The sequence below is a fragment of the Amia ocellicauda genome, chromosome 4 (assembly GCF_036373705.1).
Source record: "Amia ocellicauda isolate fAmiCal2 chromosome 4, fAmiCal2.hap1, whole genome shotgun sequence".
In the NCBI taxonomy this organism is placed as follows: Eukaryota; Metazoa; Chordata; class Actinopteri; order Amiiformes; family Amiidae; genus Amia; species Amia ocellicauda.
The window spans coordinates 52,286,590-52,314,390 of record NC_089853.1 but is presented as its reverse complement, the minus strand read 5'-3'; the positions used below and the strand labels follow the sequence as shown (position 1 = coordinate 52,314,390).

The 27,801-nt window shown below is 39.3% G+C and overlaps 2 protein-coding genes across 4 annotated transcripts in view; one reads left to right on the top strand and one right to left on the bottom strand.

Moving 5' to 3' along the window:
* Window positions 1–3,713: 3,713 nt before the first annotated feature.
* Window positions 3,714–5,406, bottom strand: cebpb (CCAAT enhancer binding protein beta). The gene has a single exon (XM_066702731.1). It carries the CDS (start codon window positions 5,210–5,212, stop codon window positions 4,334–4,336), a length of 879 nt encoding a protein of 292 aa, XP_066558828.1. The 5' UTR covers window positions 5,213–5,406; the 3' UTR covers window positions 3,714–4,333.
* A 95-nt stretch (window positions 5,407–5,501) lies between these two features.
* Window positions 5,502–27,801, top strand: part of peds1b (plasmanylethanolamine desaturase 1b) — a 33,908-nt gene continuing 11,608 nt past the window's right edge. The window contains exons 1-5 of one of the 3 annotated variants that reach the window (XM_066702729.1): window positions 5,502–5,772; window positions 11,544–11,663; window positions 12,392–12,483; window positions 19,649–19,793; window positions 21,397–21,609. In XM_066702729.1, the coding sequence (XP_066558826.1) occupies window positions 5,619–5,772; window positions 11,544–11,663; window positions 12,392–12,483; window positions 19,649–19,793; window positions 21,397–21,609 (724 nt within the window). In that variant the 5' untranslated portion in view covers window positions 5,502–5,618. The other 2 variants (XM_066702728.1, XM_066702727.1) reach the window with 2 other exon arrangements.

Sequence of the window (27,801 nt, the reverse complement as noted above, 5' to 3'; positions counted from 1 at the left end):
CTTATGTTGTGGCCAAGAAATAATAATAATAATAATAATAATAATAATAATAATAATAATAATAATGTTATCCAGAATTTCTCAATTTGTCAACAATATGTCCAATATTCTGCTGAAGAGGAATGCAGTGTAGGTTGGATTGAGGGGTGTTTTAAAATGCGCCTGTACCTGTTATTTTTAATGTGTATGTGTAAATAACACATACACATTAAAAATAACAGGTACAGGTGCATTTTAAAACACCCCTACACTACAAATGGCACAGCATGGCACTATTTGATACAAAACAAGCTCTACCTAGGGAAGGTAGAGCTTGTTTTGTATCAAATAGTGCCATGCTGTAGTGCAGGGCTGTTTTCTGCTTGTACATTTGTAGTGTGGCCTTGGACTGTGCTCCATGTTGAGTTCTGAACTGAATTGTGTATCGATTGTTTGTATGGTCAAGATAGCAGCAATATTTGCAGTGTAGGTGAATGTGACACAGTGATAGCACAAAAGCCCTCATTTAACTGTGTGTTCAAAGAAAGAGATTATAAAAAAATACAAGACTGTAATCTTTAAAAGACACAAAACTTTTAATCGAGTCTCATGACATAAGGGCATCTGCCAAGAAATAAAATAATAATAATAATAATAATAATAATAATAATAATAATAAAAATAATAATGGCATCCTCGAGGTAGTGTCCAGTACTGGTGTGACACACAAAGAGATCAGGACCTCAGTTAAGTCTTATTCTTCAAAAAAGGAAACAAAAAGTAACAAACAAAAACAAGCTATGTATTAGCCATCGCCCTATAATGAATCACTAGACTATCATAACAGAATCTTGTGGATAAGTAACTGGAGGTGACAGCCCATGACATGACCATAGGCTACAGCAGCTCAGAATTGCAAGAGTCCACAGTTTAGAAATCACATGAATCTTAATATAGAAACTGAGAAGCTGCTGGCGGATTTCGAGCCATTCTCTCCCGAAGCCTGGCAGTAGGAGGTTCCCTGTAGCTTTAAGGAGTTGTACACAAACTCTTCTGACTGGGAGTATGAATGGAGAACAGCATGTAACTTCCCACTGTGACTCAGCACAAAACACACTGCATGAACTTGTCGTCACCTCCTCAGGGTTGGCAGCAGGCCAACACATCCACACAGTGCAGATCTTAACACCCGCTGCCAGTGCTGAATCTGCTGGAAACTAGACCGCTATGAGCAGACCTGCTGTGCAATTGTATAAAAATAGATACAAATGTGAAAAATTCCCACCTTGTGAAGAACTACTCAATGGTACCCTCTAGAATTCTAGTCTGGTTCTCTCTCCACAGAAAAACAAATAATTACAAATTTAGAAAATGGGAACGGTACACTGAAATTTCTAGCTTATACAACTCTGGTCCTGGAGATCCCTAAACCACTCAGTTTTAATCACCTATTAATAAAGGCTAGGAACAAGGTAGTTAATGATTCATTAAGCAAATCTCTTGTTCTGTTAAGGGAACAAGAAATCTATTTCTTGAGTTAAGTAGGGTATTCAGAGGGCTATTCCAAATGTTCCCTAAATGTGAATTTACCAAAACCTGTGCTTAATTGATCTGCATTAGAAAATGTTGCCACGTCTTTATGAAATTACTATTTAAATTAAACCACTAAATCTTCATAGGTTTAATAGTAATCTAAGTCTGTTCTTGGTATCAGTTCAGAAGAAATATCTGCAAACATTCAGTCAGAAGACACAAATGCTGCTGCACCAGCTGCTCCTCCTTTACTGATCCCACCTCGCAATTACTGAACCTCGCTGGTGATCCGTTGTTCTACTGTAGGCCATCTGGTTTATTCTTAAGTTGCTGTTAGGAGTTCAATTGTTTTTGTCTTTTTACTAAAGCCAAGTTAAATTGGGGCAAGGCTTCCACCAATTTAAAGGGTTTCTGCAAGCCAGAAAACACCCTAATATATTTTTATTTGCTTTTAAGTATGAAACCCCAGCCTCCATATCTTAGTAGGTTAAGCTTTTTTTCCTGTTGTTTCAATTAAAGATGTACCTATTGATAAAGTTTCCTTCCTGCAAGTCATGTATGAGAAGACACTGTGGGGCAATAGATCTGACACAAATGTAGTTGTTTTGATATTGAAGTTGTGATTCAATTAGAATAGTTTCACAAATGTTATAGTCTTCAAACATTACCCCTGCCCCTATTTTTACACACACACACACACACACACACACACACACACACACACACACACATATATATATATATATATATATATATATATATATATATATATATATATATATATATGTGTGTGTGTGTGTGTGTGTGTGTGTAAAAATAGGGGCAGGGGTAATGTTTGAAGACTATAACATTTGTGAAACTATTCTATATATATTATTAATTATAAATTATAATAGATGAAAGCCTAAGAAGGACAAGGGTCAGTCTGCTTTAAATGCAGGCGTGATCAGACTTTAAGGTTTTTAGTGACATATTTCATCCCCAGGTCTAGGTCCAACTTGCATTGACACTGGCCTCGCTGTTCCCTACCAGTGATAGATCTATTGTAGAGGAAATCTGTTGTCTTGGTTTTGGTCTAGTTTTTCATTGACTAACTGTACCTCTCCCCGGATACGAATCGGTTGAGTAAGCAGCTATGTGTTTGAATAAGACGTGAAAACAGTTTGCGGAAAGGTGTAAATGCGGGAGTATTTTATCCAATTGATGCATCTGCGAGACATCCCTGTGAACTGCGGGACAGCATAGATAATAGTTTTCACACAAACAAAATGCAATAGCAACTCTCTAGGTTTTACCCTATACAAATATAAAAAACCCAGCTTTTAAATAGGTAAATATGCCTAAATGAATAAATAAATATAACTGCCAACATACGAAATGTTTTTATTTATTGAATCATTCAAACGGTTTAAGGGTTGGGTTGCTGTGGCTGACGTGGTTTCGGTATTAAAAGCTTTAATGTCTTAATATTTTAATACCGCCAAAATAATAATTTCAATTTAAAATTTTCCTCGCTCTTCTGTGTTTATCATTGGTGGAAGTGGAAATGCTTGTACGAGATGTTTTTTTTTGTTTTTGTTTTTTTTGCATTCAATGTTTTAACTTTTTAAGTTTTATTTAGGCCTCTATGTAATTATGTATTTTAAAGCAACTGTAACTGTCTGGCTTTTTTGTTGTATGTGATATACATACATTTTGAACATAATAATTATGATTGCCTCTGAATGTACATGCCTGCACACATTCATTGTTTTAAGTCTACTAAACAAAATCTACGTGCATGTACTTTACAGACCCGTCTTGAAGTTGACCAAAAAGAATGAGAAAATTAACTTAAGCTTAGGTTACTAAAAAAATATAGATTATTAGCAGCATTGTTTTCCAGGTAACAACAACTGGGCCAGAAAATCCCTCAAATGATCTGACCTTGTCATCTGCCCTGTCAATTAGTAACTACTGCATTTAATTAATTCTCTATACCGTCCAACTTAACATATTCTACTCAGGTGTAATGATCTAACTGGGCCTTCTATTCGAGCCATTTTTTTCCAGTTTTGTTTTAATAGTTAAATGTTTTTCAATAAAATGTACTATTTATACAATAACAAAGGACTGTGAAAGACACCCATTTAAAAAACATATATGCACTACATTTACAAGCTCATCACACAATATATCCAGTAAAAGCAAGAACACAGGAATTGTGACCAAGTAAAAATCTTTTAATTCAATAAAATATGACTTACACATTTATGTATATCTGTATATACCTTTTCATCTTTAACAGATTACTTCATTACATTGCAAATACTGTTACATCGGGTTGCATCATACAATCCAATTCCCTTGACAACCATATACCTAAAAAAAAAATCCGACTTAAGCTTTTTTTACGTGCTCTTCTTAAATAACAGACCAGCATACATAACACCGAAACTTGTATAAAAATACAGTAAACATCAAAAAACAAAACACTGTAGCAGAAGTGGCAATTTACAGACTCATGGTTACGCAATTCATTCACCCCTCCTTCCCAAGCAAACACCGACACAAGTTGCGAACTGCTTGTTTCTCTGATCGTTAAGCAATAGTTAACCTGTTACAAAATAATAATAATAATAATAATAATAATAATAATAATAATAATAATAATAGTTTTCAGAAAAATAATACATCCCAGAGTGAGGAGACTGGTGTTCTCCAGCTGTCACAGTAGTACCCATGGACAGTCCCAGCCCCTTGAACCTTCCTCGTACCGAATCCAGCGAGGTATAGACCACAATATGGATTTACACTAGATCACTAGACTATGCACCAGATGCTAGCACTGTCCAGTAGCCGACAACAAGTTTCTTAGAGTGGCCAGCTCTCTCGACAGCTGCTCCACTCGCTTTTGCAAACGTTCATTTTCCGCCGCCAGCTCCAATACTTTGTGCTGAGTCTCTATGTTCCGCTGTTTGGCTTTGTCCCTACTCTTTCTCACCGCAACGTTGTTTCTCTCCCGCCGGAGCCGGTATTCCTCGCTGTCCTTCTCCAACCGTTTCTTCCCTTTGCTGCCTGAGGACATTTTGCCGTGCGATGGGGACCCCATGCTACCTGGTGGGGCAGGGGTGCCAGGTGGACTAGAGCAGGAAGAGGAGGCGGTGGAAAGATTCCCGATGCTGCCGCTCGGAGCGGACTGGTACTGCAGATAAGAGCGCATCTCGAAACCAGGAGAGCCCCTGTCCATCCTGGAGTCTTCTTTTAGCTCCTGCTTGATGTAGCCGCCCAGCAGTTGCGGACTAAACACCGTGTCCACTCGAGTCTCCAGTAAATCAGGGTAGCCCAGTATAGCTGACTGCCTTGGGCTGTCGTTTGTTTGATTGGCACCCCGGTTGTTCAATGAAAAGTAGTTTCTATAGTTTTGCAAAGTGGCTGCACGTTTGTTCTTGCTTTCTTCGGCTAGAAAATTGGCCAAGATATCTCCTCCGTGGTGCTGGTCCAGTGTTTCGATCTGAGTTGGCTGCTGCTGATAGTGTGAAGCCGGGTCGAGGTAGATGCTGAAGTCGATCGCTTTTTCGTGCTCCGCGATGCCCAGCTCCGTCATCGACCCGCCAGTCGCCTGTTTGTAGTCGCCTTCGCCTCTGGTGCTGTGATTGTTGCTTCGGTTACTACCGTGGAAAGCAAGGCAATCCCCCTCGTAAAAACCGGCCACTTCCATGGATCTTAACACCCGCCGGATTGCGGGACCATCGGATTCAGGGACTGCCCCTGCAGACAACTTCTTAAAGTAAGAAACTCGTGGGCGACCCGCGGGTGCGTTGGACCATATGACTCAGTACTAACACAGCCCGGGGAACTGGTCAGTCTTGTGTTCAGTGCGTCGCTGCAGCCTGTCTCGCTAGTGTGGGATGGCTTTGACAGCTCGCTTGCAGCAGCGCTTTTATACACTGCGCGCAGAGGGCGGCGTTTGGAGAGGGCTGGGTAGCTGGGTGACGTGCTTTACCAGTTTGACAGCAAATCAGCTTTGAATTTTAGACTGTTTTCTACAGTGGCAGCTTTTCTTGATTGAAGATGTTGTTCCTGTGCTGAAATCTTAGAAGTATGCAAAGTTATTAGTTCTAAATATGAGCAGTTTCGATGGGCTGCTTGGAGAAAGAGCGCAGTTTTGTTTTCATCCAGGTAGTTTCGGATCGTTCCTCCAAAATGGTCGCATTTCTGTGGAATTACAAACTTTTTTAAATGATCGTTTTAACAATGTTTGCATCATAAACAAATTCCGTAAGAACCCGTTTACCCTTATTGTTATATCTTGTGCTTAATTGGTTTCTTTATCTCATATTCAAGGTGTCGCGGATGTTATAACACAAACAATATTGAAGTTATTAGTTTGCAATATTATAACATTGAATGCCACGCAAATTAAACATTAAATGTCAATGTGCTAATATGGGCTTAAAAGTTAGCATGATATAGCATGTCATAGGCATTGAATTATGTAGGTTACGTAGCCTTTTCTCCCTCTCTCCCGCCACGAAGGTTTTGATATGGGGTCAATCTAGGTCAGTGCAGAGTGGAGTTTCTCAGATCTCGATGTGTTCAAAGAAATTTGAAAAACGAAAATCACTAGCAAAGAATGTATTTTGGTGCAAAGTTGAGGACGACAATAATTACACAGCGTTTCGATCAATTTATCATTTTCTTCGGAACTGTCGTAAAGTTGTTACAGAGTTCAATATTCCGACCATTGCCTACGTCATTTTGTTACTTTGCAGCAGACTGCAACTACATTTCAAGCGCCTCCCAGAGGAATGTAGCATATTGGAAACACTTACAAATATCTTTAAAATGTGGGCTATAATTTCAAAAGTCTATGTATGCAGATGTATGTATGTATTTATTTATTTATTTATTTATGGGACGGTTATGAACTTAAGAAGTAACACATGGAGTGGATTTTGGCATTAGCAAGTGGGTCACATTTTGGGTTTAGTTTGAAAAATACATGTAGTTATTTTTTTTTTATATAAAAATATAAACAATGAACGGTACTTTTGGATATCTAGAGGTAGCCATATACCTCCATATACCACCCTAAGACATTTTATGTTTATCATGGATCAATATATTATAGGCCTTATAAACACAATAATAAATCATGCATTGCCTCTGATTTCAAGGGAATTTAATAAATTGAATGTTGTATAATGTCTACAACAACATTAGTTCTTCCGTAATAAAATAGTTTTCCACGGTATGAATTGAATCCTTCAGTCTTGTGTAATGTGCTTCTGTAGTCTACCATTTAGGTATCTCACTATAAACACACATAAATAGGATGCACACTTTATAGGATGTACTTCAGATGCTATAAGATTTAGTTTAAAATGGAATAGTAAAAACCGAACCTCTATATCTGATACAGTTGATTCACACAAAGGAGAGTGTTTAGATTGAAATTACGCCTTTGTCTTTTTTATTTTTTTGCCTATTCAGTGAGAAGGGGTGTGATGGCTCACATCATGTACAGGTATGTATTATTCTGTAACCTAGAATAAGAAACGATAAATCTAGATAGGTAGATTATACTGACATCTAGTGGCAATGTGTAGCCTCGTATGATCTACTACTACAAAGGAATTTGATCTTGAAATAAATAACTTTGCATAGCGCTCTAAGATAACTGGAAATACACCATAAATATGTATAACCCGTTTTTAAAATGGAATTACGTTTGATTGAGTAGATATAAAGTGTCTTTTCTGTGTACAGTAAATTCATGAGTGACACATCTGCCTATAGGAATTAGACAGCTGGTATGAAGTAAGAAAATATATTTTGGCGCTTAAATACATACAATATCCTCACTTATGTCAAAATGATGTAAGAAAATACCATATAAAAGCAGTCAAAATAGAATGGACTTGTCATTGCCACCAGCCCCATTACACAGAGCGACATGTTAACAACTAATATTATCAGCATTGTAACCTTAAACTATACTTAATGAGTGTAATATATGCTATTTCATAAATTATTTACTGTTTACTGTTAAACACATTTCACATTATGAAACTTGGGAATATGTTGTGAAATTAAGGCTGTGATCTCCTATTTCTACGACATTTGTCGGAGACTGCGCAGTAACAGTTTCTGTAAGGTCGCTGCTGATTCTCGATTCCACTGTCGGTAATAAGAGCGCCAGAGAAGCGAGTTCTGTTGCTGTTCTCTGATTGGTCAGTGCAAACTGTGGCTAGGAAATGCACGCTCCTCCAGTCTGTGTGCGTCTACACAGCGCAAACATCACCGATTGGCTGAGCGGAATAGGGTGCTGGGAGTGGATAGGCTGGAAGGGTTGAGCTGACCAGTCAGGAGTGGCTGATCGTAGATACGAGGCGTGGTCAGGCCGTGATGTCGGCGCCCCTGTTGGTTCGCTTGCCGGGTGGGGGGTTGGACCTGCAGTGGAACATGGCGAGAGCAGAGAACGGAGTCGAGGTTCACAGACAAGGAACCCAAGGCGACCCCGAACATAGGGGGCCGGGCAGTGGGGAGCCTCGATGGGGCCCGCAACATCCAGGTGCCCGGGAGCTCGCGGAGCTTTATTCTCCAGGTGAGGTATCGATCGCAGGCTGTTTGGTAGGCGTCACACCCACCTCGGACGCTTGCATTTGCATCCTGGCATTCACTCGCTTATCCAACAGTGGTACCCGCCGGTGCCTTGCCACTTACGTAGTATATATCCACCCAGAATCATAAATCAAGAATATTAATATTTTTACTATCATTCACGCATGCAGCGATTTTTTTTAATGCAGTTACAGATTCAGGCAGTGTATTTATGCATTACAATACTAACATCAGTGCATCTGCTTGTGATTTGGCTATACACACTGTATTTATGTCTTGCGGAGTCAGCATGTGATATAACCATAAAGGCTTCATAAAGGCTTTGTTGATAGGGTGCACATTAAAACACTAATAATTTATGTAAAAACGACTTAAGTCGATTTACCGACAAGTAACCACTAATATTTGTGAATAAAAATACTACTTGTTTGAAGTTTGAAGTTAGTGTTGTTTAGTGTGTTTTTTTTTTTTGTTTTTTTTTTTTTGTTAGTGTTCGGTAAAACACAAAACATTAATTGTTAGTGTAAAAACTAAATACTCATACACATGTTTTGCATTGCGGAATTCTACCAAGTGCATTATTTAAGGGCATCAAACCAGTACAAGTACGAGTTGGGGAAATACATGGACAAACCACATCAGAATAGAGAAAAGCATCCAACCTTTCACACATCATCTCAAAACACCAGAGTGCCAGCACGGTACAAATTGTCACAATAGAATTAGGTACATGGTTGTCATTTACCCCAGGTTAAATCGCTGGTGTTGCAGTGTCCAATAAAAAAAAACGCGATATAGTGAGACGCAAAGAACAAATATTTAGTTTAACTTAGTTTAATTGCTGCCCTCGGAGATTATTAACAAGGCATCAGTACATTTAGAAACGTAAAAAGAACATTAGGCTAATACATTGCATAGTATAATTGTAATATTGTAGCGTTTTAAAATTATGCACTATTGCTTTACAGAGGAGAATGTGTAACATTCAATGTAGTACAGGGGTTCCCAATGTCTGGTGATGGGGGCCAATTTCTGGAGGTTGCATGGTATGGGGGGATGGGGGTAGAAAATGAACCACCGATGAAAATGAAATATGTCCCAAATCATATATTTTTATTTCCTATACATTTCTGTTGGGGAACATTTATTAACTTTAATTGTTGTTTTATTATTTCCTCCCTGATTACATGTGCAATTTGTAACAGCAATGTTTCAGAAAGTGTAAAAATATAGTAAGGTTTCAAAAAAGGGGTGGTTGAAGGTTGGCTTTGGGGGCCACACCAAACATCCTCAATGGCTGCATTTGGCCCCCGGACTGTACTTTGGTTACCCCTGACGTAGCAGGTCAAACGGTAAAAGTTACAATTTGCACAGGCCTCCTACACTAAAAGTAAGAGTAACATATGTACTGTATATTATAACAAAAATGATGTATACAAATAATAACATTACTTCTATTCAGAGGCATGCATAGGTTGACTATAAAAAGGGAGCCTATCCAATAAGTGATATAATGAGGGATAAGATAGTTAAATGTGTGTGCTGTCAAATCCTCCCCACAGTAGAGTTCATAAAAATAAAACTACCCTAACAAAATCAAAACCTTGACCCCATCATAGCCTGTTGTCTCATCCAAGTTAAATGTACATTTCTAGTTACAGAAATAGCAAGGGGAGCAAAAGTAATGAATTTAGGTTCCTAAATCAGACTTGACTTCTCTGGCGTTTGTGTATATACACAAAACTTGTGTATAAAGCCAAAACAGACGTTGTATATACAGTGCATCCGGAAACTATTCACAGCGCTTCACTTTTTCCACATTTTGTTATGTTACAGCCTTATTCCAAAATGGATTAAATTAATTATTTTCCTCCAAATTCTACAAACAATACCCCATAAAGACAACGTGAAAGAAGTTTGTTTGAAATCTTTGCAAATGTATTAAAAATAAAAAACAAAAAAAACACATTATTATTATTATTTAGCAGACACTCTTATCCAGGGCAACTTACATTTTTACCCATTTATACAGCTGGGCATTTTACTGGAGCAATCTAAGTGAAGTACCTTGCTCAAGGGTACAACAGCACTGCCTCACCCAGGATTTGAACCACAACTCCACAGTGCTGCCCAGGTTCATCTTCCAACAGGACAACAACCCTAAGCACACAGCCAAGATAACAAAAGAGTGGCTACAGGACAACTCTGTGAATGTCCTTGAGTGGCCCAGTCAGAGCCCAGACTTGAAGCTGATTGAACATCTCTGGAGAGATCTGAAAATGGCTGTGCACCGATGCTCCCCATCCAACCTGATGGAGCTTGAGAGGTCCTGCAAAGAAGAAGGGGAGAAACTGCCCAAAATAGGTGTGCCAAGCTTGTAGCATCATTCTCAAAAAGACTTGAGGCTGTAATTGGTGCCAAAGGTGATTCAACAAAGTGTTGAGCAAAGGCTGTGAATACTTATGTACATGTGCTTTTTTTGTTTTTTATTTTTAATAAATTTGCAAAGATTTCAAACAAACTTCTTTCACGTTGTCATTATGGGGTATTGTTTGTAGAATTTTGAGGAAAATAATGAATTTACTCCATTTTGGAATAAGGCTGTAACATAACAAAATGTGCAAAAAGTGAAGCGCTGTGAATACTTTCCAGATGCACTGTATACTAGTCCATGGAAGATCATTTTGGCACTGCTTGTTTCTTTCTTCAGCAGGATCAATTAATGTTGGTAACAATATTTCAGTGCCATATTACTTCTAAACAGATCAAGGCTAACTATTAAGCTGAGTGTAGATTGAGAGTGCATCCTTCTGATAAATCAGTTGTGGTACATCCTATATTTTCATTTTCAAGGAACATTTTAGTTAATTTGTAGAACAATCTGTAGCTGTTACAATGTTTATTATTCTTACAGTTCCATTGCCGGATTGTTTGAACTCCATAATCATACTCTTGTCATATACTGACTGCTGTGTTGATAATAGTCAAAAATCAACCTAAATTAAAGTCACATTAAATTCAAAATCTGCCTACAGCTGACCATTGCAATTAGCACTCGACTGCGACTTGGTTTGGTTTAGTGCCAGGAGCCCGACAGTGTTTCTTCTCTGCTCTTTAAGTGAGAGCCTTCTTGGCATTTTGTGTTTCGGCAAGATAATTACTGTTTGGCTTCACAGCCCTAAAATGAGTGCCAAACCCACTGCCACAGAAGACTAATGCTTGTACATGAGAGTATTCCATGTCTTAAAGAGTGAGGTCCCCGTAACAGCATCAAGTAACCAATTGGCCTGGTTAAACTGCAAAATGGTTGTTATTCTTGCAAGGGGTAGCTTCAAAAGAGCGTCCATGGTACTCCTTCAAGACACTCATGAGAAAATAACCCTCCCTCCCTCCTTCTCCCTCTCTCTTGCTCTCTCTCTATCCAGGAAAGCGCTGTCAAGAATGGGTCAGTGTCATCATCTGCTTCTCTCTTATGGCCCTCAACTTCTGCCACCTCCTCGCCAACTTCCACCTGAGCCATATCTCCTACATCCTGCTGGGAATAGGTGCTAACTCCCATCCTTGTGGACTCTGTAGATCACTAGGTTTGGTTTCAGTTGACATTTGTTAACATGAAAACCAGTCTGGGCGTCACTGAGTTTCTTCTTGACAAACGGGTTGCACCACTGTATTTTGTGAGACTGAACCAAGAAAGAAAAATGCACATTGCCCCAAGACAACTTTGCCAGAGCTATAATAACATTACTCATTTTTTGTACGTTATTTCTCCATGAATCACATCTGTACTCTCTGCCATACTTCTGTATATGTCAGAACTGTTTAATCAGTGGAGAGTATTTTACACTGTCCTGAAAAAGTGCCAGGTTTAAATTAAATGTTTGTGCCCTGTTTGCAGTGTGGAATGGCTGTCACAATTGCAAAAAGTACAGCTGCTTAATCAATGTCAGCTCTTTTGAACAGGGGAAAAACAAAGGCTTACAAATATTTCTCAGAGTTATGGGCCATTGTTTTTATGGAGTTTTTATGGCCATTGTTTTCACTCTTATGCTTAGGTGTGGACAATATTTGACTTTTGAAAGCAGTCTATTCATGTTCAGGGCAGTTACATCTGAAAGCTACCTTTTTAATTCCAAAGAGGTGCTGCTAAGCCAGTTTGAGTTGGTCCAACGTAGTTTTCACTTCTCTGTTGCATGTGAGACACCTTCAATGATGGTAACAATAATATCTATAGTAATGCTAGGGGCAACTTGTTCACTGCTCCTTTGTCATTCAGTTGCAGGAATTCTGACGGCAGACTTTGCTTCCGGCCTAGTACACTGGGGAGCAGACACCTGGGGTTCTGTGGATGTGCCCATTTTTGGAAAGGTAAAATGTCATGTATGGACTGTGATGCCATGTTGCATAAGACACGATAGACAGTTCTGTCCTGAAACGTGTGTTCTTCTGAAATCAGCTGTATTGTTTAAAGCAGGGAAAACAGGCCTACAGTGTAGTATTTGCTTAACATCAACAAAAAAACATATTCACTCTGTGCTATTTCCATACATGTAGTAAGAATCTGTGGTTTTTGATTGCTACAGTGAGGGGAAAAAAGTATTTGATCCCCTGCTGATTTTGTACGTTTGCCCACTGACAAAGAAATGATCTGTCTATAATTTTAATGGTAGGTGTATTTTAACAGTGAGAGACAGAATAACAACAAAAAAATACAGAAAAACGCATATCGCATGTTAATGAGGGAAATAAGTATTTGATCACCTATCAATCAGCAAGATTTCTGGCTCCCTGGTGTCTTTTATACAGGTAACGAGCTGAGATTAGGAGCACTCTCTTAAAGGGAGTGCTCCTAATCTCAGCTCGTTACCTGTATAAAAAAGACACCTGTCCACAGAAGCAGTCAATCAATCAGATTCCAAACTCTCCACCATGGCCAAGACCAAAGAGCTGTCCAAGGATGTCAGGGACAAGATTGTAGACCTACACAAGACTGGAATGGGCTACAAGACCATCGCCAAGCAGCTTGGTGAGAAGGTGACAACAGTTGGTGCGATTATTCGCAAATGGAAGAAAAACAAAATAACTGTCCGTCTCCCTCGGTCTGGGGCTCCATGCAAGATCTCACCTCGTGGAGTTTCAATGATCATGAGAACGGTGAGGAATCAGCCCAGAACTACACGGGAGGATCATGTTAATGATCTCAAGGCAGCTGGGACCATAGTCACCAAGAAAACAATTGGTAACACACTACACTGTGAAGGACTGAAATCCTGCAGCGCCCGCAAGGTCCCCCTGCTCAAGAAAGCACATGTACAGGCCCGTCTGAAGTTTGCCAATGAACATCTGAATGATTCAGAGGAGAACTGGGTGAAGTGTTGTGGTCAGATGAGACCAAAATCGAGCTCTTTGGCATCAACTCAACTCGCCGTGGAGGAGGAGGAATGCTGCCTATGACCCCAAGAACACCATCCCCACCGTCAAACATGGAGGTGGAAACACACAGCCAAGGCAACAAAGGAGTGGCTCAAGAAGAAGCCCATTAAGGTCCTGGAGTGGCCTAGCCAGTCTCCAGACCTTAATCCCATAGACAATCTGTGGAAGGAGCTGAAGGTTCGAGTTGCCAAACGTCAGCCTCGAAACCTTAATGACTTGGAGAGGATCTGCAAACGGGAGTGGGACAAAATCCCTCCTGAGATGTGTGCAAACCTGGTGGCCAACTACAAGAAACATCTGACCTCTGTGATTGCCAACAAGGGTTTTGCCACCAAGTAATAAGTCGAAAGGGTCAAATACTTATTTCCCTCATTAACATGCCAATCAATTTATAACTTTTTTGAAATGCGTTTTTCTGTATTTTTTTGTTGTTATTCTGTCTCTCACTGTTAAAATACACCTACCATGAAAATTATAGACTGATCATTTCTTTGTCAGAGGGCAAACGTACAAAATCAGCAGGGGATCAAATACTTTTTTCCATCACTGTACATTGCATTCCTTTTTTTTTTTTTTTTTTCTTAATGATCATTGCTTATACATTGTGTTATCCCTGACATCTCCAGTCTATGTGTGGAATCTGGGTTAAGTCGCTTTCAGGAAGCACCCCACTCCATTTTAATCCTGTCTCCGCAGTGTGTACGGTCAGAGATTGTGAGAGATTTTTAAGAGGTGCACCCTGAGAGTGACGGTGTCAGACTCCTTGAACATAAGAACATAAGCAAGTTTACAAACGGGAGGCCATTCGACCCATCATGCTCATTTGGTATCCATTAATAACTAAGTGATCCAAGGATCATATCCAGTCTATTTTTAAATGTTCCAAAATTTTCAGCTTTAACCACATCGCTGGGGAGTTTGTTTCAGACTATGACAACTCTCTGTGTGAAGAAGTGTCTCCTGTTTTCCGTCTTGAAAGGCTTTCCATTTGTGTCCCTGGGTCCATGTGTCCCTGCTGATCTGGAAAAGCTCCTCTGGTTTGATGTGGTCGATGCCTTTCATGATTTTGAAGACTTGAATCTTAGTCTCCTCTGTTCCAGGGTGAAAAGGTTCAGTTCCCTCAGTCTCTCCGAGTAGGACATTCCCTTCAAACCTGGAATAAGTGCATTGTACAGTCTTAACATTATTTCCCTTGTTCTAAATTCTACACTTTTGACAATATACCTTAACATTCAGTTTGCCTTTTTTATTGCTTCCCCACATTGTTTGGATGGAGAAAGTGAGCAGTCCACATAGACTCCTAGATCTTTCTCATGCGTTACTTAATCTAGTTCTATTCCTCCCATAGTGTAATTAAAGGGGACATTTTTTGTTACCTGCAGGGGATAAAATTAACTTTTTTGGCCACTAGCCACTGTGTCTGGAAGAAGGAAAAAACTTACCAGCCACTTGGTATTTTTACGAGCCAAAGGCAAACATCACCAGAAATATATCAGGGTACGTAAATGTGTCGTGAACATGTTATAACATGACATTTATTCAGGTTATTAATCAATCACAATAACACAAGCTAATCCCACACCTGTGTAGACTCTTAGACAGATGCGTATGAGGGGAAAGGATCTGGGTAGAAAAAACATGATCCCACACACTGTTTCTACTTGTAATTGTTATAAGGTCTTTGATCAAAACATTGCATTCTATTGAATTATAACACTTGCAAGTAGAGACAGTGTACGGGAGCATTGTTTTAAAATTAATCACATATGAAATAACATGGCAGCTAATGGGGATCTGTATAAACACACTAAACTAACACATGAGAAGGGGTGTTATATGGTGACACATTATCACTCTTCATACTCCTCTTCCTCTTCACTTCTACTCCCTTCTCTGGGTTTCCGCACGGTCATTAAAAGTCATTACATTTCAAAGTATTTAAAATGAATGTTGTCATTAAAAGTCATTGTTTATAAGCTACAATGTAAAAGTCTGTTTCTCTCTCTCATCTGCACTCTGACCACTGCTCTCACAGCAGCGCATAACCTGACACCTGCCTTATCAGCTGAGAGTGCCAGGGCTGAGAGAGCTCCTTTGGATTGGGTAAAAATATATAATCTGTAGGGATGATGACAGACAGAAACGTCCTTTCCATTGGTCAATACCATGCCTGTCTTCTGCAGTTGTACAAACGCCAGCAAAGATGCAATGTAAACAAACCACACATGGTTCTCTTCATTAGAATCTTAGCTACGCAGCAAAAAATGTCTCTATCATGTCTCTATCGCAAATCGTTTCCCCATGAATTAATACTTCGTAATTGATGAATACTCATCTAACAACTAAAATACATATCTATGTAAAAATACATTATTAGAAGACGTATGGAAATGGCATAATAACAGCAGACCTGTCAACTCTCATATTATTATGACATTATCACAACTTTTTATTGTCACAATTTCAAATTAACTATGAAGGTTGTGACTATTTGTTTATAATGGAATATTGACAGACCAATTTGTTTTTCTTTATCAATTTGTATACATTTTCATTAAATTTCCAATTTAGTAATGTGAGCTGCAACAAAAATGCCTTAACATTAGTGTCCTTGTGGCACTGTTTTCCGGTCACACCAGCAAAATACAAAATGTATAAGACCTAACTATCTAGCTAATTTATACAATCTACTTGACTAAACGATTGACTTTTCCACGTTTCCAATCCACACTCAACACACTCAGACTGCTGGTCTACATTCGGAAAAACACACCTATTTGTTCGAGTTACAGCGAATAAAAAATAAATAGCAATAGCTGGCTGTGTATGTAATATGAATGTGTTTGTTGCTCCTCTTTCCTTTTCTGTCCTTGCTAATTTCACAGAAGGGTGTTTGGCTTTTAGGTAGGTTAACATATCAGCTGTAGATTCGTGGTAGTTTTAATTGCACTGCACATATTATACACGTATTTGCTTCTCTGTAAGGAAGCCATGGAGCGTGTTTTAGTGGAGATTTCCACAGATATGCGCAGACCTGCAGAATTCCACTGCGTATATGAGTCGCCCTGGTTAAGGGCATCTGCCAAGAAATAAAAATAATAATAAAAAAATAACTATTATAATTCTAAAACACTTTGAACCAGGTCATTAAAAAGTCAGTAATTATGACTATGAAAAGTCATTAAAAGTAATTATCTTTCCACATCCTTAATCTGCAGGAACCTTGCTTCTGCTTCATTGCTCTCCATGAAATATGTCTTCCTGGACCGAAGGCTGTCCAAATGCCATATATTTTCAAAAATCAAGATATTGCGGTTGGCCAAATCAAATAAGATACCAACACTACAACGTCAACAAATGAATTTGTATTTTGAAACATATTGATCAATACACTAGGAGACATTAAAACAAGTTGAGTTCACGTACACTTGTTGGCTACCCGCCAAAGTGGCTGGTAACATTGACAGATTTACCCACCACTGACTAAATCTACCCGCGTTTGGTGGGTGGCGGGTGTTAATTTTATTCCCTGGTTACCTGCATGTAATACCTTGCACTTGTCCACATTGAATTTCATCTGCCAGGTGTCGGCCCACATCTGAAAATTATCTAAGTCCCTTTGAATAACCTGCTCCTCTATTTTCTGTCTAATCATTTTTTCAACCATTTTACAGGTGATGCAGGTGAGACTGATTGGTCTGTAATTTCCTGGCTCAGTTTTGTCCCCTTTCTTGTGGATTGGTAAGACATTTGCTGTCTTCCAGTCAGTTGGCACATCCCCTGTTCTAAGTGTCTTTTGGAATATTTGAGTTAGCGGCCTATAAATAATTTTCCTCATTTCCCTCAAGTACTGATGGAAATATACCATCTGGCCCAGGTGATTTGTTTGTTTTTAAATTCTACTAGTCCCTTTAGTACCTCCTCCTCATTTATCCTGATCTCTCTTAGGGTTTGACTGGACTGATTGTTAACCTGTGGCATGTTATCTGTTTTTTCATTTGAAAAAACCTCTGTGAAATACTCATTTAGAACATTTGCCACATCTTGTTCGTTTTCCAAGATACTTCAGTTTTTGCCCTTTAGCTTTTTCACTTCCTCCTTTATTGACCTCTTGCTGTTGTAGTATTGAAAAAAACTATTTGCATTAGTTTTAGCTCCAAGAGCTATGTTTCTTTCTATTTCCCTCTTTGCTTTCCTGATCCCTTTCTTAAGATCTCTTTGCAGCTCAACATATTCTTTGTATTTAGTTTAATCTCTATCCCTTTTGTATGCGCTATACAACATTTTCCTTCTCTTGATATTTTTTAGCATACTTCTATTAAACCATATTGGCCAATGTTTTTTGGTCCTCAATTTGCTAAGTTTTGGTGCATAGACTAGGGGCCGGATTAAATCAAAACTTTGACCCACCCACTAATAGATAACTACAGAACTGTACTCAGTTGCGGCTGCATTATTAGTAAGATGCCACTTTCTTCTAATCAAAAATGATGTAAAGGTTTGTAGTTTGCTATTAGCGGGTGGGTCAAAGTTTTGATTTTAATCCGGCCCTAGATTCAACTGGATGAGCTTCAGGCATCAGACACTTCTTAATCATTTAAACTTAAGCCCCAGAACACAAATAAAATGCGTAGTCCTAATATTAGAAGGCAAATGTGATTTATTGTTAATTCTTTCTTCAGAAAATACTAGTCTTTAGACCTTTAGCATAACCAGGCTAATAGGCTGAGCAAAGTGACAAATTGTTAAGCTGAAACTGTCACTGCATTGGCTTTTGGATTTTTCTTCTGGAGATAAGTGGAGCTAATTTTACAGTGGAAATTTGTAATCCTAAAGTAGTCTTGTTCATCCTTTTCTCCATTGGTTATTGGATTCTTCCATCTGGCTATTAACCTTCCACAAAGTTTACATCTTCAATGCGTTTATTTGCAGGAAGGTTACAAGGTATTTTACATTGAATATATTACACTTTTTTTTATTTGTTTTTATAAACTATGAAAAGTCTGTTGAAGAAAAGCAGAACAGTTGCCTTATGACACTGAGTCATCTGTGGTAATTCATTTCTCCTTTTTCAGTCCCCTCAGATGTTTTAATGTATGTGCAGCAGGGCTGGTTAGGAAATAAGTTAAATGTGTAATGAGTAGACAATTTTATTTTGAAACAAGATCTTAAATGTATGCTTAAAAAAAGAGCATAAAACATTATTTGAATTTAGTGAAAAGCTGCCAGGGAAGGGAAGTGTTTTTCCCCAAGTGCTCTTTATAATGGTGTTGTCCAAAGACCATTAACACATTGACATCAATATAGTAATTTAATACTGTTTTATCCCAGATCTCTATTGCCAGTTAAATTAAACCCTTTAAGCTTTGAACACCACACATTTTTTCTTACAGTGTGTTCAAGCTGTTTTATGCCTCTGGTGCCAGGGCTGTGCTGGAAGAGGGTGGGGTACAGTGTGGCAAGGGGTATTCCTGTTTGCAACAGAGTCGCTGTCCTTGTTGCCTTGGCCACTGGGGCAGCAACAGTGGGAGCTATATTTTATAACCCTTTGAAAGTCGTTAACCCATTTCACACTCGCAGAACAAGAAGAGCATGCAGTTGCATCTTGGAGAGTATATGTAGATGTGTGTGTTTGTATGCGCCTCTGTGTGCATAGATTTCTTTTGTACATCTAGGTCACTTCAGAAGTGTTTTGTTCTGCTGGGTTACATTAAAGATTCCAGCAGGTTTCTGAAAGGGTAAAATAAATGGTGATTCTAAATTGAAACCAACCAACCGAAAACAAAAAATCAATAATCAAGTGCTTGTTTTTGATGCAGTGGTTCTTGAAAATTGTTTTCCCCTTTCCTTGTGGCTGAACCTTTCCTTCAGAAAGTCTGTTGCTTACATCCATCTCCCATTATGGGGTATCTGCTTGCTGTACCCAACCTCTTCCCCTGATTCTGTCTCACTCTTTCCTGTATTTCTCATACCTTTTTCTCTCTCATTCCCTCTCTTACCCTCTCACACTTACTCTCCCCTTACGGTCCATTTCTCTCCCTGTCTCTCTGCTCTCTGTCACTCCCCACGTTCCTCACCCTGTGTGGTTCACAATCTCCAGGCATTCATCCGGCCTTTCCGGGAGCACCACATCGACCCCACTGCCATCACGCGCCATGACTTCATCGAGACCAACGGTGACAACTGCATGCTGACTCTGGTCCCCCTGGCCAACATGGCCTATAAATTCATGACCCTCTCTCCAGGTGAGCTGCAGTCAGACCGTGTGTCAGCTACTTTTCAATCTAGCCGTGTTGTTGGTCACTTTGTTCCCCGATTTCCACCTGTTTAAGAGCTGAAAGCACATGACAAGGTTGAAATCAGTCAGTCATTAGTTGAAAGAAGAGCTATGCTGGAATAAAAACCAGTAGATGGAGGATCCTCCAAGACACCAGGGTTGGGAACTACTCTAAGAACTAGGACAAGGACAATACAACTTAGTGTTACAATTTACCAAATTACAACACAATAGTGTATTTTTAATACAATAATATATTTTTCCCCACACAGAATTGTTAAATATGTTGTGCTTTTAAAAAAAAAAAAATTAACACAAAATTCTATTGTCTTTGAACAAACACAATGTTAAATTTAACACATTAGGTCTAAGAGCACCAGTGGGAGTGGGAGGTGAAGTTCAAATAAAAGACAATACAACACAGCAGGCTTGGGTTCAAATTGCAATCAAGTACATTTACATTTAACATTGCTATATATCAGGGGTGGCTAACCCTGGTCCTGGAGAGCTGCAGGTTTTTGTTTTATCCAGATTGTTAACTGCTTAATTGAACCAATTATGGGTCTTAATTAGGCAAAATGTCCCTGTATTCAAGATATCCATTGATTGGTAATTAAGAGAGACCTGGAAATCCTGCAGGATTGCGGCTCTCCAGGACCAGGGTTAGCCACCCCTGCTATATATCAAGGTTAGAGTTTCTTATCGCAGATCTAGCAATGACCCTCCTTTCACATTAACACTTAGACATTTTCAGTTTTAAACTTTCACCTTTAAATCTAGAGCTCTTGATTTGTTTTGTATTGCATGCATTAAAATGATGCTAATGTTCACCAGCAGGGAGTGAATACAAATACCACAGTACTTGAAGTGCATTTCTAACACATGTGAGGTCAAATCTCCAAAATAAGTAGAATGCAGTTGGGAATGCATGAAATAAATCCCACACCTTGCAGCAAGACTTTTGATTTTATTTTGTAAAGGTACTTGAGCTCATGAGTGGGATAAATATTGGAAATGGGGCCAGCAGGTTAAATGAACTGAGTTTGTGGCACATGATGAGTAAGTTCTTCCATGTTGTCAGTTAATTGAATGCCTGAAACGAGCTATGATCTAGTGAGAGATTGTCAGACTAAAATCATGTTTTGCCATACATGTAAAGCTCGGGTGAACCGAGACTAAAGATCTGACTGTGATATATGTGATAGACTATGCAGGAGACCTACTGCAGGCTCTCATAATGTTGAATGTAATGCAAGGAGTTGAGGATTTTTTTTTTTTTTACCATTCCCAGGGTATGATTTTAAAACAATGGGCAGCAGGTCCTTTGAGCTATAAAGCCTGGATCTCCCTTCCAAATTTTATCCAGGAGTACTTCTGTCTGTTTTTAAATCCCGACTTGGCATTTTGATATTATAAAGAGCCATTAGGTGAGACTTTGACCGTATTAATGTGTATTGTGTAGTCTTGCATTGTATTGCATCGATCCAGTTTGTGCTGGTGACAAAAGAACCTCCCCAGTTTTTTAATTTCTTACATTTGCCTCCGTTTTTTTTTTTTTTTTTTTACCTCAGCGGAGCTCTACTACAGCTACCCCTGGGACTGCTATGTGTTCTCCCTGGCCATTTTTGTCACACTCACCAACCAGATCCATAAGTGGTCCCACACCTACTTTGGCCTGCCGCGCTGGGTCACCCTCCTGCAGGACTGCCACATCATCCTGCCCCGAAAACACCACCGCGTCCACCATGTCTCCCCTCATGAGACCTACTTCTGCATAACCACAGGTCAGGCTAAGCGGCCGTATGATATTCCAGTCTGTAAAATTTTCACTGTCAACATGTGCTCCAGGCAGGTTTTTCACACACTTATTGATAAATCCACCGCTGTTGTCGATGACTATTCAAATAGTTGACCCCCTTGCCACACATTTAAAATTTACACTAAATGAGAAATAATGCAATGTGACAATTATTCTGAACTTTATTTTAAAATACATAGCTAACACAACAAGTTTAAAAAAGTTGTTTAATAAACAACATTAGGCTATATAAAAATACCTTCCTATTAAGAGGCATCTGGAAATGGCAAGCAGGTGTTATTTTTTCCTGATAGTCACAACCTTTCTGTTAATTACAATTTCAAATTAACTATAAAGTAATGCCCTCTTATACAATATGGCTTACTTATGCACTACTGAAAATTACATCGGAGTTGACGTGTGCATAAGAATTTAATATTTTGCAATTACAGCTGTAACCTGACTGACCAAAGTGTTTTTCTTTTAAAATTATAAATGTAATTTTCATTCAATAATACTTTAGTTTAGCAATGTGAGCTGCGACGCAAATGCCTTAACATTAGCATTCTAGTGGCAATGTTTTCCGGTCCTAACAGCAAAATACAAAATGTATTAGACTATCTACCTAATTTATACAATCTTCTTAACTAAACGATTTACATTTCCCACATTTTCAAACCACACAACATACAGTGGCTCTCAAAAGTATTCACTCCCCTTGGACTTTTCCACATTTCATTGTGTTACAACATGAAATCAGAATGGATTTAATCAGGAGTTTGCCACTGATCAACACAAAATATGCATAATGTCAAAGTGAAAAATATAATCTGGAAATTATTCTCAATAGAAAACAGAAAATACTTGAATGCATAAATAATCACCCCGTCAGTCAATATTTAGTAAAGGCACCTGTGGCAGCAATTACAGTTATGAGTCTATGTGGATAAGTCTCTACCAGCTTTGCACATCTGGACACAGCAACTTTTGCCCATTCTTCTTTGTAAAATTGCTCAAGCCCCAACAAGTTGGATGGGGACCTTTGGTGAACAGCAATTTTCAAATTCAATTTGTTTTGGCTGTATGTTTGGGGTCATTGTCCTGCTGGAAGATGAATCTTCTCTCAAGTCCCAGGTCTCTTGCAGACTTCAGATTTCTTCCAGGATTTCTCTGTACTTTGCTGCATCCATTTTGCCCTCTATCTTTACAAGGCTTCCAGGCCCTGACACAGAGAAACATCCCCATAGCATGATGCTGCCACCACCATGCTTCACGGTAGGGATGGTGTTCTCAGGATGATGTGTGGTCTTAGGCTTGCACCAAACATAGTGCTTAACATTGAGGCCAAAAAGCTCTATTTTGGTCTCATCAGACCATAGAATCTTCCTCCACTTGGTCTCAGTCTCCTACATGCCTTCTGGCAACCCCTATGAGAGATTTGATGCAAGTTATTTTCAACAATGGCTTTCGTTTTGCCACTCTCCCATAAAGGCCACTTTAGTGAAGCACCTGGACTATTGTTGCAGTATTCACAGTGTCTCCCAGCTCAGCCATTGAAGACTGTAACTTCTTTACAGTTGCCATGGGCTTCTTGGTGGCCTCCCTGACTAGTGCCCTTCTCGCCCAGATACTCACTTTTTGAGGACGGCCTGATCTAGGCAGATTCACAGTTGTGCCATATTCTCTCCATTTCTGAATAATGGACTTTACTGTGCTCCAGGGGGTATTCAATGGCTTGGAAATGTTCTTATATCCTCTACCCCTGATTGGAGCTTTTGAAGAACCTTATTCCGGATTTGTATTCAACGTTCCTTTTTCTTCATTATGTAGTTTTTGTTAGGAATTGTACTAACCAACTGTGGGACCTCACAGAGACAGGTGTATTTAACCTGAAATCATGTGACACCTTAATTGCACAGAAGTGGACTCCATTCAACTGATTACGTGACTTCTAAAGACAATTGGTTTCACCACAGCTCAATCAGGTGTGTCATGGCAAAGGCGGTGATTACTTATAAGAACATAAGAAAGTTTACAAATAAGAGGAGGCCATTCGACCGATCGTGCTCGTTTGGTGTCCATTAATATCTAAGTGTTCCAAGGATCCTATCCAGTCTATTTTTAAATGTTCCCAAACTTTCAGCTTCTACCACTTCGTTGGGTAGTTTATTCCAGATTGTGACTACTCTCTGTGTAAAGAAGTGTCTCCTGTTTTCCGTTTTGAATGCCTTGAAGCCCAATTTCCATTTGTGTCCCCGGGTGCGTGTGTCCCTGCTGATCTGGAAAAGCTTCTCTGGTTTGATGTGGTTGATGCCTTTCATGATTTTGAAGACTTGGATCAAGTCCCCACGTAGTCTCCTCTGTTCCAAGGTGAAAAGGTTCAGTTCCCTCAGTCTCTCCGAGTAGGACTTTCCCTTCAGACCTGGAATGAGTCTGGTTGCTCTCCTCTAAACTGCCTCTAGAGCAGCGATATCTTTCTTGAAGTGTGGAGCCCAGAACTGTCCACAGTATTCCAGATGAGGTCTAACTAGCGCATTGTACAGTCTTAACATTACTTCCCTTGTTTTAAATTCTACACTTTTGACAATATACCCTAACATTCTGTTTGCCTTTTTTATTGCTTCCCCACATTGCTTGGATGGAGAAAGTGAGCAGTCCACATACACTCCTAGGTCTTTCTCATGCGTTACTTAATCTAGATCTGTACCTCCCATAGTGTAATTATAGTGGACATTTTTGTTACCTGCATGTATTACCTTGCACTTGTCCACATTGAATTTAATTTGCCAGGTGTCTGCCAACAACTGAATATTATCTAAGTCCCTCTGAATAGCCTGTGCTGCCAAGATTGTATCTGCTGAGCCACCTATTTTAGTATCATCTGCAAATTTGACAAGTTTGATAACTATCCCAGAGTCCAGATCATTAATATAGATTAGAAAAAGCAAAGGCCCTAGTACTGATCCCTGTGGAACTCCACTAACAACCTCACTCCAGTTAGAAGCGACTCCTCTAATCGACACCCTCTGTTTCCTAGACATCAACCAGTTCATAATCCATCTACTTACATTACCCTGAATGCCTACAGCTTCCAAGTTGAGGATCAGTCTTTGGTGTGGAACCTTATCAAAAGCTTTTTGGAAATCTAAGTATATCATATCATATGCTTTCACATGATCTACAGCTGCAGTTGCATGTTCAAAAAATTATAATAAATTAGTAAGACATGATCTGCCTCATCTAAACCCATGTTGACTATCTCCAGGAATATGGTTTTCATTAAGATGCTCCTCTATTTTCTGTCTAATCATTTTTTCCAACATTTTACAAGTGATGCAGGTGAGACTGATTGGTCTGTAATTTCCTGGCTCAGTTTTGTCCCCTTTCTTGTGGATTGGTATGACATTTGCTGTCTTCCAGTCAGTTGGTACATCCCCTGTTCTAAGTGTCATTTGGAATATTTGAGTAAGTGGCCTATAAATAATTTCCCTCATTTATTTAAGTACTGATGGAAATATTCCATCTGGCCCAGGTGATTTGTTTGTTTTTAATTCTGCTAGTCCCTTTAGTACCTCCTCATCATTTATCCTGATCTGTCTTAGGGTTTGACTGGACTGATTGTCAACCTGTGGCATGTTATCTGTCTTTTCTTTTGTGAAAACCTCTGTGAAATACTCATTTAGAACATTTGCCACATCTTGTTCGTTTTCCAAGATACCTCAATTTTTGCCCTTTATCTGTTTCACTTCCTCCTTTATTGACCGCTTGCTGTTGTAATATTGAAAAAAGCTCTTTGCATTAGTTTTAGCTCCAAGAGCTATGTTTCTTTCTATTTCCCTCTTTGCAAGAGCTACAGTGAGGGGAAAAAAGTATTTGATCCTCTGCTGATTTTGTACGTTTGCCCACTGACAAAGAAATGATCAGTCTATATTTTTTATGGTAGGTGTATTTTAACAGTGAGAGACAGAATAACAGTAAAAAAATCCAGAAAAACGCATTTCAAAAAAGTTATAAATTGATTTGCATGTTAATGAGGGAAATAAGTATTTGACCCCTTCGACTTAGTACTTGGTGGCAAAACCCTTGTTGGCAATCACAGAGGTCAGATGTTTCTTGTAGTTGGCCACCAGGTTTGCACACATCTCAGGAGGGATTTTGTCCCACTCCTCTTTTCAGATCCTCTCCAAGTCATTAAGGTTTCAAGGCTGACATTTGGCAACTCCCTCCACAGATTTTCTATGGGATTAAGGTCTGGAGACTGGCTAGACCACTCCAGGACCTTAATGTGCTTCTTCTTGAGCCACTCCTTTGTTGCCTTGGCTGTGTGTTTTGGGTCATTGTCATGCTGGAATACCCATCCACAACCCATTTTCAATGCCCTGGCTGAGGGAAGGAGGTTCTCACCCAAGATTTGACAGTACATGGCCCCTTCCATCGTCCCTTTGATGCGGTGCAGTTGTCCTGTCCCCTTAGCCGAAAAACACCCCCAAAGCATAATGTTTCCACCTCCATGTTTGACGGTGGGGATGGTGTTCTTGGGGTCATAGGCAGCATTCCTCCTCCTCCAAACACGGCGAGTTGAGTTGATGCCAAAGAGCTTGATTTTGGTCTCATATGACCACAACACTTTCACCCAGTTCTCCTCTGAATCATTCAGATGTTCATTGGCAAACTTCAGACGGGCCTGTACATGTGCTTTCTTGAGCAGGGGGACCTTGCTGGTGCTGCAGGATTTCAGTCCTTCACGGCGTAGTGTGTTACCAATTGTTTTCTTGGTGACTATGGTCCCAGCTGCCTTGAGATCATTAACAAGATCCTCCCGTGTAGTTCTGGGCTGATTCCTCACCATTCTCATGATCATTGAAACTCCACGAGGTGAGCCCCAGACCGAGGGAGACGGACAGTTATTTTGTGTTTCTTCCATTTGCGAATAATCACACCAACTGTTGTCACCTTCTCACCAAGCTGCTTGGCGATGGTCTTGTAGCCCATTCCAGCCTTGTGTAGGTCTACAATCTTGTCCCTGACATCCTTGGACAGCTTGGACCATCTCTTTGGTCTTGGCCATGGTGGAGAGTTTGGAATCTGATTGTTTGATTGTTCTGTGGACAGGTGTCTTTTTTATACAGGTAACGATCTGAGATTAGGAGCACTCCCTTTAAGAGAGTGCTCTTAATCTCAGCTCGTTACCTGTATAAAAGACACCTGGGAGCCAGAAATCTTGCTGATTGATAGGGGATCAAATACTTTTTTCCCTCATTAACATGCAAATCAATGTATAACTTTTTTGAAATGTGTTTTTCTGTATTTTTTTGTTTTTATTCTGTCTCTCACTGTTAAAATACACCTACCATTAAAATTATAGACTGATCATTTCTTTGTCAGTGGGCAAACGTACAAAATCAGCAGGGGATCAAATACTTTTTTCCCTCGCTGTATGTTTCTTTCTATTTCCCTTTTTGCTTTCCTGATCCCTTTCTTAAGATCTCTTTGCAGCTCAACATATTCTACGTATTTTGTTTCGTCACCATCCCTTTTGTATGCGCTATACAACATTTTCTTCCTCTTGATATTTTTTTGCATTCCTCTATTAAACCATTTTGGCCAGTGTTTTTTGGTCCTCAATTTGCTAAGTTTTGGTACAAATTGCTCCTGAGCCTCAAGTAGTATATTCTTAAAATATACCCATCCATTTTCAAATGACTCTGTATCCAGTGTGCTCTAGTCTACCTCTTCTAAGTGCCGCCTCATACTTTCAAAGTTTGCTTTTCTAAAATTGTAGACCATTGTTTTAGACTTGGACCTTGTTTTTTGAAAGAATGCCTCAAAGCTAACCATATTGTGATCACAATTTGCCATTGGTTGTCCACCTGACTCTTATCTTGGTCATTTGAAAAGATCAAGTCAATACATGCACTCTCTCTGGTTGGTTCCCTGACAAATTGAGTTAGAAAGCAGTCATTTACCATCTCAACCATTTCTATTTCTGCTTCTGTAGTCCCCACTGGGCTTTCCCATTATTTTCTGTTTTGTATTTGTAATTAATTTAGAACAATTTGCAGATTGTATTTTTCACTTTGACATTATGGACATATTCTGTGTTGATCAGTGGCAAAAACTCCCGATTTTAAATCCATTCTGATTTCATGTTGTAACCAGAGTTTATGCTAGACTTTTT

What these genes read in the sequence shown, in the direction of transcription:
- cebpb (XM_066702731.1), bottom strand. Translation starts at nt 5,212, where the DNA reads ATGGAAGTGGCCGGTTTTTACGAGGGGGATTGCCTTGCTTTCCACGGT.